The sequence below is a fragment of the Dama dama genome, chromosome 3 (genome assembly GCF_033118175.1).
Source record: "Dama dama isolate Ldn47 chromosome 3, ASM3311817v1, whole genome shotgun sequence".
Taxonomy (NCBI): Eukaryota; Metazoa; Chordata; class Mammalia; order Artiodactyla; family Cervidae; genus Dama; species Dama dama.
Window position 1 is genome coordinate 70,235,054 of NC_083683.1, and position 13,395 is coordinate 70,248,448.

The following is a 13,395-nucleotide window of genomic DNA, read 5'->3' on the forward strand; positions in this document are numbered from 1 at the left end:
GGGCCACATCAAGCCAGGTTTTTCAAACGGTCAGAAGAACTCCTTGGCCAAACAGTACTGGATGGATCTCTCAGACTGGCAACCGCCTCTGCTGATCCACGCCCTTCCTTCACTCTCTCTCCAGGCTGGATGGCTGGTCACTTCCTTCTTTACTTTCCCAGGACCCTGATGTACTCTTCCTGTCCTCCACACAAAGGCCATCTTTCCCAGGAAGCTGGGGAAACACTGGGTTCCTTCTCCTTTAGCTCCTGTGTGCTCGGTGCTGTTAAGACTCGCTCACCTTTAGAGACGTGAGTGTGATCTAGCCCAGAACCCTGGGGAAAGTGGGGGGGTGGGGTCATATCACCTCAATTGGCCCTGCCCCCCGCCCCCCCAGAGCTGACTCCTGCAAAACTGGGGAATGTCTTCCATTCCCATGCACACTCCTAGCCACCTTTTAAGCTCACAGCCATCTATATCTTGAAACCCACATCTTTAGGGACCCAACATCTTAAAGATCAGAGTTCTTTACTTGGTTGCTGCACCCCTAAGCCCAGGCTTCCAAAAAAGAGGAGTGGGGGAGAAAAAAAGGAATTTCTGTGAAGGAATTTGAATTCAATAATTTATTTTCCTTATAGTGACAGCAATGGGAGTAAATACACGAGATCTTTTTATTAATAAAACAAAAAAAGATGAAAAACAGAAGCAACAAATGAAAACCATAATGCTTATGATACATCAGCCAGAAATGGGTCAGAAAACCCATTTCTCAAGAACAAAGTTGCTGGTGTCATGGAGTTTTATTGCATTCAACAAGGGAAAGGTAGACGGTGGAATGAAAAACATCCATGAGGCTCCTGACAGGAAAATTTTATAGGGGCTCCAATCCTCAACTGGGGACTCCTCTTGTTACTTGCTTTGGAGCAGAAGATGGAGGGGCAGGAGGAATTCTCGTTTATGACCTCATGACTTCTTGTGAGACAGATCAGTCCAGTCAGATACAGAGCAGAGTATTTGTATCCCTACAGGCCACTTGCTGGTGCCCCATCTTTGTGTTCCAGAGAAATGCAGAAGCCTCAGGGGAGATGCAGGATGACAAGAATGGCTGCCTGAGCCCCAAAGGCATTGCGGGGAAGGGAACTATCCCAGCTCATCAGGGTCCACTGCATTCTGAGAATATCATGCATCAGCTCGACTCTCCTTGGAGGGGGCTGGGTGACTGAGTTATGGCTCTGACTCCTCTCTGGGGGTGGAGAGTGAAGATGACAAAGAGGCCCATCTGTCCCCTGGGAGACACAGTAGCAGTTAAGATGGACAGAAAATAACAAAATAACAAATCCAACTGGGAAAAGGGTTTGAGAAGGGGCAGGGGAGGCAGTGTGCTAGGGGCACACTTCCAAGCAGTGGAGGCCGCTCCCCCATGTGAGGCTCCCCTTCTCTTGAGATGACCAGGGTTAACCCAAGTAGAGGTATTCCCTTCTGCTGGGACTCAAACCTCCGGGATGGCTAGACATGAAGAAAGGAAATTTAACACAGGGAGTGAACCTTACACCCTTGGCTCATCCGTCCAGCCTCCAGAACTGACCACCCCCCCACTGAAGGGTTCCAGCCCAGGAGGGATGTGAGGTCCTGGGGAAGAGCAGCAGGGGTCAAACAGCTTCACCCAGGATTCAACACTGTGGCCGTCTCTAGTGGGGGCAGGTGGAGTGAGGGAAGAGACCCGAGAGTAGTCAACCCTCAGCAGAGACCTCCAATTCCCTAAATAACCACAGGAGTCCTCATAGGTCCCACCTCCACAAGCTGCCAGCCCACCAACCACTCTCCACCGCACCTCGGTAAGACTGGCCCTATCCCAATGTATGTGTGCATGCTGGCACCCACATCTGTAGTGTCTTGAAAATCTTCCATCCCAGGGCCTACTAGGAAGGAAGCATGCCACAACGAGTTCTATAAAGTTATCAGCAAAATTCAGATACTCTTAGTTCATCCCACACAGCAAAGTGCATCGAGTTAAGTTGCTTGGGCCAGGTCCATCTGTCCAGTCAGGTCTTGAAGATGGCCAACAACCCCCTTCCCCCAGCTCCTCCTCTGTTATGGAAACAACAGGACATTTTACAAAGATCAAGGCACTTGGGAGAGAGTCAACAGTAAACACTCTAATGAAGCAAGCCGACTTGGTGGGGAAGGGAAAGAGGGAAGGGAGAGAAGGGAAGGAAGGGGAGGGAAAACAATGTATCGGTATCTCTGAGGGCCAGGAAGGGCCTACTCAACAAGATGGAGTTATTTGGATGGAAGGAGCCTGTAGCCTGAAGTTAGCAGAAGAGGAAAAGAAGAAGTTAGTGGCCAGAACATCCACAATCCCCCCATGCCTCTCAGACCCCCACCACCTGAAACATAGAGCAGCAGTCACCATGAAGTCAGGCAGTCTCTTAGGCAAAGATGTTGGTAATAAAATCCAGGAATCGCTTAGCATACTGCTCAGGATGGACAGTAGAGATCTCTGCCCCCGCCTGTGAGAGGAAGGTGTAGAACAGGGTGTCAGCGCCTGCAGCCCTGCCCCGCTCCCTGCCCTCCCCTCCTCCCCACTCCTGACCATTTCCATAGCCAGCCCTCCATCCTTCTGCCACCCCACTGCTCGGGCACAAGAGGCTCTTGAATAGTCAAAATAGTCAAGACGGGAAAGGAAAGGCTTCAGGGAGCCCTCACCCCATGCTTGACAGTTTTGGCTGCATGAGCTGCTTTCTTCTTGGCATCATACTGTGTCAGGATGTCAATAAGGCCCATGAAATACACCTCCTTCTGAGGGGCCCCTGGGGAGAGAGGCCAGCGATGAAGACCAAGTATAGTCCCAATTCCCTCCCCCGAGGAACCAGTCAGATTTCTTCTGAAAAGCTAACCAGCCTCTCCAACCACCACCCTGGTCTCTGTCCCCCAGGGACTACCCTCCCTGCCCTTTAAATTTCCAGGCTCTCTCTCACCCTCAGCACTCCGGATGGCATAGACATCGATGAAGGATTCAAACTCTCCAGGGCCCAGGGGCCGGTGGGAATGGATGTAGCCGCCGATACCCTCAGGGGAGGTGCCATAGGAGCCCACCGGAGCGGGAGGCCCCGTAAGGCCACAGTCGCCATCCCCCTCTGACTCCTCCTCCCGCACCGGCCCGTCCTCCTCTGGCTCAGAGCCCCGAATGATGTCGTGGATGCCCAGAAGAAGGCTGTAGTCCATGATCTTCAGCTGCACTAGGAACTGAAGACCCCACCGGCAGGTCAGAAGCCCCAGATGGCTCTCTCCATTCCTATGTACTACTCTTACACCTCCCTCTCTGAATATCCATGGCCCTCCTGGGGAAAGGAGGTGTAAAAACGGAGGGTTGAGAGCATACCATTGCTCTTTATTGCCTAAATGTCCTGGTATCTCAGATCATTGTTTTTTAAAGAATTCTTTTATGATCATTCTTTCAGTTCATACCAGTCACCCCCTCCAAAGGTCACCTCTAGAAGATTTTCATGAAAGTGAAAGTTGCTCAGTCTTGTCCAACTTTTTGGGACCCCATGGACTATACAGTCCATGGAATTCTCTAGGCCAGAACACTGGAGTGGGTAGCCAGTTCCCTTCTCCAGGGGATCTTCCCAACCCAGAGATTGAACCCAGGTCTCCCACATTGCAGGCAGATTCTTTACCAGCTGAGCCACAAGGGAAGCCCAAGAATACTGGAGTGGGTAGCCTATCCCTTCTCCAGCAGATCTTCCTGACCCAGGAATCAAACCGGGGTCTCGGATTCTTTACCAACTGAGCTATCAGGGAAGCCAAAATCCCCTACAGGCAGAAAGCCCCAAGGGAAGGGGATGAGTTCCCTCATACTGTAAATGGACAGCTGCCGGAGGGGAGGGGGGAGCAAAAAAGAGAAGCAAAGTCATTTCCCAGAGCACCCCAATCATCACCTCCACATCTCTCTTTAGCTTCTCTAGAAAGACTTTCTTCTCCTCTTCACCAATATAAACTTTCTGGTTCTTGTTGAGAAAGTCCATATCCTTAAGGGTGGGCAGTTCCTTAACCTGAGAACAGGTAAAGGGACAGCTGGGGAATGCAGGCCTCCCTGACCATCTCAGCCAGTGACCCTGCTCTATGTAGGGCTGTCTCTCGCTCTGGGGCCCCGAGTGGAGAGGTTTACCGCCCCGCTCACCTGACTTTACCGGGAGGCTGCCCAGAGTCTGCTCTTACCTCCAGTGCTGCCCCCAGACTCAGTCACTGCAGCCGTATCCCAAATCACACCCACTCCTTTCTGCCTAGGGTTTTCAGTTCACACACTCCATTCTGACTTTTCTTTCTTCTTCTTAAGCAAAGACAGCTGGTTTGAATGAAAGCTCAGGATGGGAGTGGTTGGTGAGCAGTTTGCTCTTGAAGTCTGGCATTTTCACCCATTCCCAAACCCAAGACTGTGACAAGAAGGCCCTTCCCACTGCCCCTTCCAAAAAGTCCCTGGATCAGGAAAAGTCTACATATCTCTTCTTTTTTGGTGGTTTAAGATAAGAATTAATATCCAAGGATCCCTACCTCTTTATCCTAAGAAGATCCCTTTCACCTGCCCTCCCCCACCCCTCACACCCTGTCATCTAGAATTATATCACCTTCTCCTTATCGCTGGCTTCCCGGGACACTAGGGAGCCCTGTGGAGAGATCCAAAGACCAAGTCAGCAGAAGGGGCTAAAGGCAGAATCGGAACCGACCTCCTAAGACAAGTCCTCAAACCCCAGCCTTCTTTCCTTTAAGATGAAGCATGCAGCGCCCTCCCTGGCCGCCCCGCCCCTCGGGCCACCAGGAGGCCCCCTTGGCCCGTCTCTCCTGACCTTGAGGTCGTATTTCCTGTGCACGGGCAGACGGTGGCTGAACATGTTGCGCATCACAAGCATGTAGCTGTCCTCGCTGTCCACGCTCACCCGGTACATCCCCAGGAACTGGGGCAGCAGCGTGCTGCCGTGACACTTCACGATGTACTGGGGTGGGAGGGAGAGAGGAAGTAGGAGAGGTGAGCAGCTCGGGCGGGCGTTGCTCCTGCTCCACAGGGAGCCTGAGAACCCCACAAGGACAGGCTAGAGAAGGTCAGAAGTGGTGAGGGGCTTTCTGAAGACACCCCAGGTTATCCATGCAGTTTCGGAATCCTCATTTCCTCTGACTTATCCCAGATGTATGATCTCTCTTAAAGCGCCCTCTCTCCTTTGATCTTTATCATCCTTTGAGATGGGGAAGGTAGGTGCTGTTATCCTAGTTTTGACCCTCTTTATTCATTGAACCAGGAGCGGAAATTACATCAACAGAATGACTTTACCTAGGCTAATATTTCTTGGTGGGCTAGATTCCCACAGTAAAGCCGTTTGCATGAGGGCCTCTAATCTGGATTCCTAAGAAAATCCCCTTTTCAGTGCTACCGTGTCTCAGGGTTGCTGCCTTTCTCTTCAGAGCCAGCCTTCTCAGAACATTAGTCAGCTATCAGTCCATTTTCTCTCATTCATACCTCAAACCAATGAAATCAGATTATACTCTCATTTCTCCTCTGAAATTTCTCTACTCTTCACTGCCTCAAATCCCTCAGTTGCCAACTCAAACAGGCATCTTGTCATTGTCGTATCTCAACTGGCTGGTACTTGACGCTACTGACCAGCCTGAGCTCCCATCACACCACTCCTCTCTGTCCTCAAGTCCTGTGTGGAATGAAGTAGGGCATAAATCATTAAGAGCATCTGACAGCTCCAGCCAAGAAGACCCAAATGTGGTGCTGGCCCTTGGGGCTTCGGCCTCAGCCTCACCGGTCACATGAGGGTAGGAGCTCTCTAGATCGGTCCCCTGGCAGGAACTTCTGGGGCACAGCTGGGGACTGAGGCCTGGCGGAAGGAGGAAAAAACAACCACAACAGAGTCTCTGGGCAGCAGTGACCATGTGGCCTTGCTTGGTCCCCATCTCCCCTCCTTTTTTCCTTTCTTGGGGCCATGGTTGTGGGTTTAGAGAGCCTGGGTAGTCTAGTCACTGGGAGGAGTAGAAGAAAAGGTTTTTGCTCCTTTAAACCTGATGGGGGAGGCCATTTGTATTTGGAAAATGCTCTATTCTTGGGGACTGCCTGTATTTGGAAGATTTATTAAATCTTAGTATCCTATTCTCAACCTCCAAGGTGTATTGATAAATTACTAGTCTGTATTTTTTTTTTTTCCACTAGTCTGTATTTTTTAAACCTTAAAACTTTTTTATGTGCATTTCACGCCAACTTTTTTGTAGAGCTATATCAAAAACAACAAATCTGGCCTCACATCACAGTGTACCTCAGAGAGGAGCATTCTGTTATTTTTACAAGGCAGGAGTTAGTGGAGCTGTTGAATTAAACTTGGCAATCACATTAAAAAAAAAAAAAAAAAAAAAAAAGGCATCCCTTAGTCTCTTTTATGGACTCTTTACTTGCCCAAGGTTCTGTCCTCAACCTTCTTTTCATTTCACTCTACATTTCCATAATCTCATCTATATTCATGGTGATAAGTACCATCTACTCACCTGCAGCTCTGAAATCTAGACTAGAAAGAAATCTAAAATTAGAAAGAGATCTGATTCTTTCTCCCGAACTCCATACCCCAACCACTCACAGGACATCTGTATCCGGATGAACTGTGGAAACCAGAAACTCAACAGGCCTAAATCACAACTGCCTTCCTCCGAAGATATGTTTCTTTTCCTGCTTCCCAACTGGGCACCCAGGAATTTGGAGCCCCTTTGCCTTAATTCCTGCAATTCTCCCAAAGGTCTTCCTTTCCACCTTCACTACCATCACCCCTTGAGGCTCGTGTCATCTCTCACCTGGACTGTAACACTTACCTCCTCACTGGTATCGCCACTCTCAGTACTTCCCCTCTATAATCCATTCTCTAAAATTTTGCCACAGGGCTATTTCTAAATGACATATACATCACTCCCCTGCAAACCACCTTTCAGGATAAAGCCCAAACTCTCTGTGTGGCTTATAAAGCCCTTGTCGCCTAGCTCCTGCCTAAGGGTCCTTCCACAATACCTTATCCTGGTCACACCGAATTTCTTGCAGTTCCGCAACATCAAGCCCGTTCATGGCTCTGTGCCTTTACAAGTGCTGCTTTCCTTTGCCTAGAGTGCTCTCTTCCACCATGCCCAACGCCTGGTCCCCACTAGCATGCGTGAATCCGCTCCCAGGATACTCCCTCTAAAAACTCTCCTGGAGCACCTCTTGCCCCAGATGAGCTGGGATGCTCTTCCTCTGCCCACCCAGAGCATTCCCTACATTCCTCCACTGCCTGCACCCAGCCTGCTGTGTGTTATCTGATGCTAGCTTACCAGTCTCTGCCATTAGAACAAGAGATGCTCAGTGGCCAGGGCCATTTCATTCACCTCTTTCTTTACTGTCTGACAGAGGACCTAATAACAACAGACATGGGTTAGCTGTTGAATAACCAAAAACTCTTTTAGAGTCTTTCATTTATTCCTTGCTCACTATTTTGGTGAGATTTTCCTTCAGTAAAAAGATATTCAGGTATTTTTTATTCCCCAAATATTGCAGAAACTTCATATTCCAAATTCATCTGCTCAGACAGAATAGCTTCCCTAATCTCACTTACGGCTGGTTATGATCATGGCTTCTTCCCTCCAATTTATCCCAATGGTACACTCATCGTGGTTTTCTCCCTAGACTGCATTTATTCCTGATAGTACATTTGATGTTGGCACTTCACCTAATTCTGACTTAGTCTAAAACTTATACTTTGCTATTCACGTACCCTTTATGTATCTATTTAGATTAGAAGCATCAAATGAGAAGGAACATGTCTAAACTCTCATTTAATCAAACACAAATAGGTATGCGAAGGCTCTCTTTTTGAAATGCCTTGTTTTTCAAAAACATGATGTTGAGTGCTATAGGCTATAGGGAGGAAGAGAGATAGGAAGTCTCCCAAGTGCTCTGAAGCTGAGCTATGAGTAGGGAGGGGAAGGGAAGAGTGGGCTGAGAGAGGTCTGACCTGATGGTAGTTGGACAGGTTGCTATGCATGTCAGCAATGTCCTCACTGGATACTTCTTTGATGACCAGAGTCCGATCATAGGAGATAAGGAAGCGACCATCACTGCCTTCACTTTCAGTTGGGGGACTTCGGGTAAGGGATACCTGGAGACACACAAGAGACTAGGAGCTCTTTTCCTCCCCCTTTACATATGGATGCATAGGACAGTGGTCAACTGAACACATCTGCAAGTAGATAAAACCTTGGCATAAGAGGATGAAAAAGGGTTCTAAATCCAGTGTCCATACATAGACTGAATGAAATGAGCGGCAAAATTTTTAAGGCATATACATTTCTCCCCAAGGACAGGCTTTATACCTTTCTTCAGATTTTTTAAGACGCCTGACCACAGGATAGTAATGACCACAGAAAGGTAAAGAATACCTGTGAAGGTCCTCATTCCTCCAAACACGACTGCCCCAAGGATTCCCCTTGTTAGGGAGAAAGGCCTACCCTTTCCCCAAAATGGACACTCACCAGGTAATCCTGGTCATCAATACCAAACCGATCACGCAGGTTCCTGAAGACTTGGGGACAGTACTCCTTGAACTTGAAATGACTGGGCAGATTTTCCCTGCAATAGGGTTTTCAAGATAGGAAAACAAAGTAACAATGTTATCTTACATTTATAAAGGGCTTGACAGTTTATAAGATACCCTCACACATATTACCTTATTTGATTCTCATAGAACCCATGTGAGCTCTTTTATTAAGCGTGTTATTCCCGTTTTACAGAAAGGGAGACTGGCTTAGGGTGGCTGAGTGACCTGCTTAAACCACATGACTGGTAAGTGGCTTAAGTAGAGCCAGGATCTGCTGCCCATCCAAACAGCAGCATTTCCCAAATCTCAAGCAAGTCAGAGACATCCTTAAATCAGCAACAGGTTCTGAATGGCATCTTCTGAAATTAGGAGGGTTTATGGGACTCAGGTATTTCTTTCAGGGAGTACCTCTCAGAAGCTAACGGTAATGGCAACTAAATGTATTTACCCTGTGGAGTTTTCAGGCTAGAGGAGAGGCAAACTAGTACACATAGATAAGTGTGTAGGGAACACTGAAAATTATTTTAATGGTTTCTTTACAAAAATACTGAATTTCTGCATTGGAAAGAAGTTTAAGCAATACAGTAACAACTTGTAAGTTGCCTTCTAAATCTAAAACCTTCAACTCATTCAACCTTAACTCTTAAAATGACCTCTTCTCTCTTCTAGGAAGGTTGACAAGAGCAGAACAGGGATCCCACATACCTGTGGAAAAGGTGATTGTTGACCTTGATCTTGGAGCTAGCCTTAAAGTCATCTGGCAGTAGCATCACCGGGGGAGGCACCTGGCTGAGCTCATTGATCTGATGAGTCAGAATAAGAATGGGAAGGCGGTGAGGAGGGGTGCGGAGAGCTGCTTATACACTGCGTCTGGGAAAGAGTCAGGAAAGGGTCACTGGAAGGACTGCTGCTGAAGCTCCAGCCAGTATTTTGGTCATCTGATGTAAACAGACCACTCATTGGAAAAGTCCCTGATGCTGGGAAAGACTGAGGGCAGAGGGAGAAAAGGGCGTCTGGGGATTAGATGGCTAGATGGCATCACTGATGCAATGAACATGAACATGGGCAAACTGGGAGATGGTGGACAGGGAGACCTGGCGTGCTGCAGTCCATGAGGTCGCAGAGTCGGACACAACTGGGAGACCAAACAACCACCACCTCATTCCTTTAGATACCCTGGTAATGCCTATGCCTGACAAAGGTGAGTATATGCTGTCTTTGCTGCCCAAAGAGGCCTGCAGCAAGCAACCCTCACACAAGGCCCCTCACACTCCCGCCCCCGTGGAACTTCATGCTCACAACAGTCATTTTATATTAGGCAAACTCTGTAAGCAACTCTGGATTATTTTTAAAGCTGTGAGAAATTCTAGGAAAAAAAAAACCCTCAGCCGACTCAAGACATTCAAGACAAACAGTTCCATGCTCCACTGGAAACAAAACAAAAGATGTTTTCAAAGTACAGAGAGTTAGTGGGACCCTGAGGGGTCAACAGCAGCAAGAACGAAATGCCCATATCCTGAAGGAGGCATCTTCTTACAAACAGGATCTATTCTTCCAGATCACTCTGCCCCAGTTCTTGGAGTAGGTCCCCACCTGCCTGCATGTAAGGTAAGAGAAAAACAGCTGATTTCTGAGGGAATGCGGGCAGGCAGAGGATATGAGCTCGTTTGTTCACCAAAGTCAAGCCAACCCACAGCCCAAAGCATGCAAGCACCACATGCTCTCCTCAGCCCCAAGAATCAGCAGTCTGCTAATTCAGGGTGGAAAGAGGGTTCCTGTACCAAGAAATGCTCAGATGTGCTTTCTCCCCAGTGACTAACAAGGGTGCCGCAGTATCTTTCACACACCCTTACTAGTCCACTTACCACTTGGCTCTAACCGCTGGTTTATGTGAGCTCCCCACCCGGGCTGTGAGCCCCCAAAGGACCAGTTCTCGTCATCTACATCTCTCAGATGACTAGCACAATGTCTGACACTCAGTGGTCCCCAAGTGTTTATTAACCAAATAAATGGATGCCTTGCCTTTTCTTACTTGATCATGCAACAGAAATTCAGTCTAACCTAAATCCCATACACTGCCATGAAAAACCAGCTCCTCTCATTCTCAGTAGAAAAAGAGGACAGAACATATTCCTCCAGAAAAAAAAAAAAAGAAAGAAAAAGAAGCCACTAGAGATTTCCAGCCTAAAATTCAGCTATAGTTCTTCATGGCCCCCTCCTCGCCACCTGCTGTTGAGGCTGACTCATCACTAGGACATATGTTCAAGGAATTTCTCCATTCCAGACCCTTTAAGTAAATGTGTGCTGGCTGAAGGTGGGGTGTTGGGACTAAAGTAGACATACCTAGGGAAGCTGAGGCAGGTCTTCTGCGTAATTTCCCCAATCTTTACCAAAGGAAAACACTCCTTCTCGAACTTCCCGAAGGGATGGATGGATGAGTCATAAGACAGGAAGCCCTACTTCCATGAGCCTTGCCCATACCAAGTGGCATAGACTGAATACTCTCCGATAAGACATTACCACCCAGGGACCTGGGGACCACAAATGCAAAAGGGAGCTGACAGACTCCATATAACTTCCTAAGCCCCAAACTAACAATGACAAAAACTGTATTCTTCCCCATTCCCTTCCATCTCTGCAACACTATATGATGGCTATAATACAACACTCCATATGACTATAATGTTTCAAGGAAATTGAATTTTTAAAATTTCGCCTGTCACATTCAAGATCACTGCACTCCTCCCACGCCAGCCATGAGAGAAGGGAGGGCAATGGCTGTGCTTTCTTCACTTGAGGTATCTTCAGGAACCAGAGATGCACTGGCCTCTCGGGTCTCCTCCTGATTCCCAGGCCCACGGTCTAAGCAGCTCCCTGATTCTAAAGTTCACCACCATAATGTCCCCATGACCAGAACTCCTGAGCCAACTCTTCATTCAAAGATGACCCTCAGTTACACCAAATACCATTACTCCAGCCAGCAATAGGGTGCAGGTAAGACCAAAGGCTTATACACATTAAGTGCTGAGTGAGAGCAACCACTGGGCTCAGGGCAGCGTAGCCTCTCTGAAATGCTGTACCTCTGGAAGGGAAAGGGACATGCAGGATTAGAAGATCCAGGAAGCCTGCAGCTTCCCCTCAGAGCCAAGGTTCCAAAGTCAAGGAAGGCGGCTGGAAAGCAAGGTGCAAAGCAGAGTAAACAAAACAGTCATTTCCCTTCAAACAGTTACTCTTCCCGCTCCCCTTCTACACGCACTCTCTCACCGGAGACCTCACCGCCAGCAACCTATTACAGTCACTCCCCCTAAAGTCCTTCCAGATGGAGCCAGGTCCCGGCCGGGCTCCGCGGCCTGGGGCTGAAGCTGGAACTGACTGGGAGGAGGCAGGGAGCTGGGTTTCACGCGAAGAAGAAGGAAACAGTGGAGGAGTAAAGGGCGGAGGAAGGGACACAGCCTACGTTAAAAAAGAAAAAAAAAAAGCTTTACAGCAAGAAGGTAGGGTGGGAGAGACACCTGAGGGTAGGTGGGCAGGGACCGGGACAGCCCGGTGGAGAAGTGGCTGCGCGATGGGCTCCGGAAGCGGCAGCCTGGGGGCGGACACGCCCGGAGGAGCTGAGGGGTGAGGGCAGGGCCACCGCGGGGCCGGGGCAGGGCCTCACCGAGTGGGCTACGCCCCACAGGAACACGCCCACCAGCGGGTCGGCCGCCCGGAACACCTTCACCTTCTGCTGCACGAAATGCTTCTTCTTGGTTTTGGAGGCGAAGCCGAAACCCGCGCCGGGGGCCGCTGTCGCCGCCGGTACAGCGGCCGGCGGGACCGAGGAGGACGCCATAGTCTCCCGGGAAACCGGCGGAGGGGAAGCTGAGGCGGTCTGCGATGCGGGTTCCCGACCCCGGAAGCGGCGCTCACCTGCGCCTCCGTCACGTGACCGGAGGCTGGCGCGCGAGCCGGGCGGGGTAGGTTGACTCCGCCCCCTGCTGGCCGCCCGCGCGCCCCGACGCCTGCGCAGTGGGTGGGCTCACCTGACGGCCGGGAGGCGCGCGGAAACCTCTTCCCTGGAGGGCTGCGAGCGGCCCGCGAGGCCCAGACCAGTCATCCAGGCGTTGGGGTTGCTCCTTGGGCTGGAGCGATTTAACCCTGTGGTCGAGGGCTCCGTAGCTGTAAAGTGACCGCTTTCCAGTTTTGCCCAATTTCTAGGAATAACCTCCCGGCGTAAGCTAACCTGAAAACATTCGTTTACGAAGTAGCAAATCCCTTAAGTGGGTTTTGTGCTTTTAGAAAGACCGCTCAGGCATCGTTCTGGACGGTGACCAGAGTATTGCAAAAGTCTAGGCACGAGGTGAGAAGCTAAAACAATGACTGTTGGGATAGAAAGAAGAGGGTGGATCTAAAGGTTCGGTTTGATGTTAGTGCGTGAAAGTCATAGTGGATGTGGGCTTTGAGGGGGAGAGAGACGCTGAGGATGAATCCCGGGCTTTTGCCTAACAGTGTTTGGGCACCTGAGGGCAGCAGTACATTTGGGCTGGGAATCCGGGTTTAATTTTCGTGAGGAATCTGTAGTCGCGAGTGACAACTCCAAGGAAAGTCCAATGACGACCCTGGCATAGACCAGCATGTGAGAGGCTAGTGGGAGAAGCCTGAGAAGGGGTGGCCAGAGAAATAAAAAGGGTCAGGAGGGCAGGGTCACAAAAGCCAAGGGAGCTGAGTTTCCAGAAGGAAGGAGTGGAAAGCGGTGTCAAATGTCCTGGAGAGGCAACGCAAGACAATGGGGAAGTGGGAAGTACCCCCACCCCCACCCGTTGACTTTGGC

At 49.6% G+C, this 13,395-nt stretch overlaps 1 protein-coding gene across 5 annotated transcripts; it reads right to left on the reverse strand.

The window, feature by feature from the left end:
* Positions 1-593: 593 nt before the first annotated feature.
* Positions 594-12,519, reverse strand: PIP4K2C (phosphatidylinositol-5-phosphate 4-kinase type 2 gamma). Of its 5 annotated transcripts, none has more exons than XM_061131419.1 (11): positions 12,244-12,519; positions 9,291-9,388; positions 8,521-8,617; positions 8,004-8,147; positions 4,827-4,973; positions 4,608-4,646; positions 3,921-4,034; positions 2,958-3,225; positions 2,686-2,789; positions 2,390-2,489; positions 594-2,067 (listed from the first exon to the last, which is right to left on the reverse strand). In XM_061131419.1, the coding sequence occupies exons 1-10, from the start codon at positions 12,415-12,417 to the stop codon at positions 2,409-2,411; spliced, it is 1,266 nt and encodes a 421-aa protein (XP_060987402.1). In that variant the 5' UTR covers positions 12,418-12,519; the 3' UTR covers positions 594-2,067; positions 2,390-2,408. The 5 variants fall into 5 exon arrangements, with proteins under 5 accessions (XP_060987402.1, XP_060987401.1, XP_060987406.1 ...); XM_061131418.1 differs by having other exon boundaries at positions 594-2,285; XM_061131423.1 differs by lacking the exon at positions 12,244-12,519 and adding an exon at positions 12,098-12,190 and having other exon boundaries at positions 594-2,489.
* Between the last annotated feature and the right edge of the window lie 876 nt (positions 12,520-13,395).

Bases quoted from the DNA above. Each gene is read 5' to 3' on its own strand.
- PIP4K2C (XM_061131419.1), bottom strand. From the start codon at position 12,417: ATGGCGTCCTCCTCGGTCCCGCCGGCCGCTGTACCGGCGGCGACAGCG. The intron at 4,647-4,826 runs GTCAGGAGAGAC...ATCTCTCCACAG, and splicing joins ACAGGAAATACGACCTCAAG to GGCTCCCTAGTGTCCCGGGA. The intron at 4,035-4,607 runs GTGATATAATTC...ACCTGTTCTCAG, and splicing joins AAGCCAGCGATAAGGAGAAG to GTTAAGGAACTGCCCACCCT.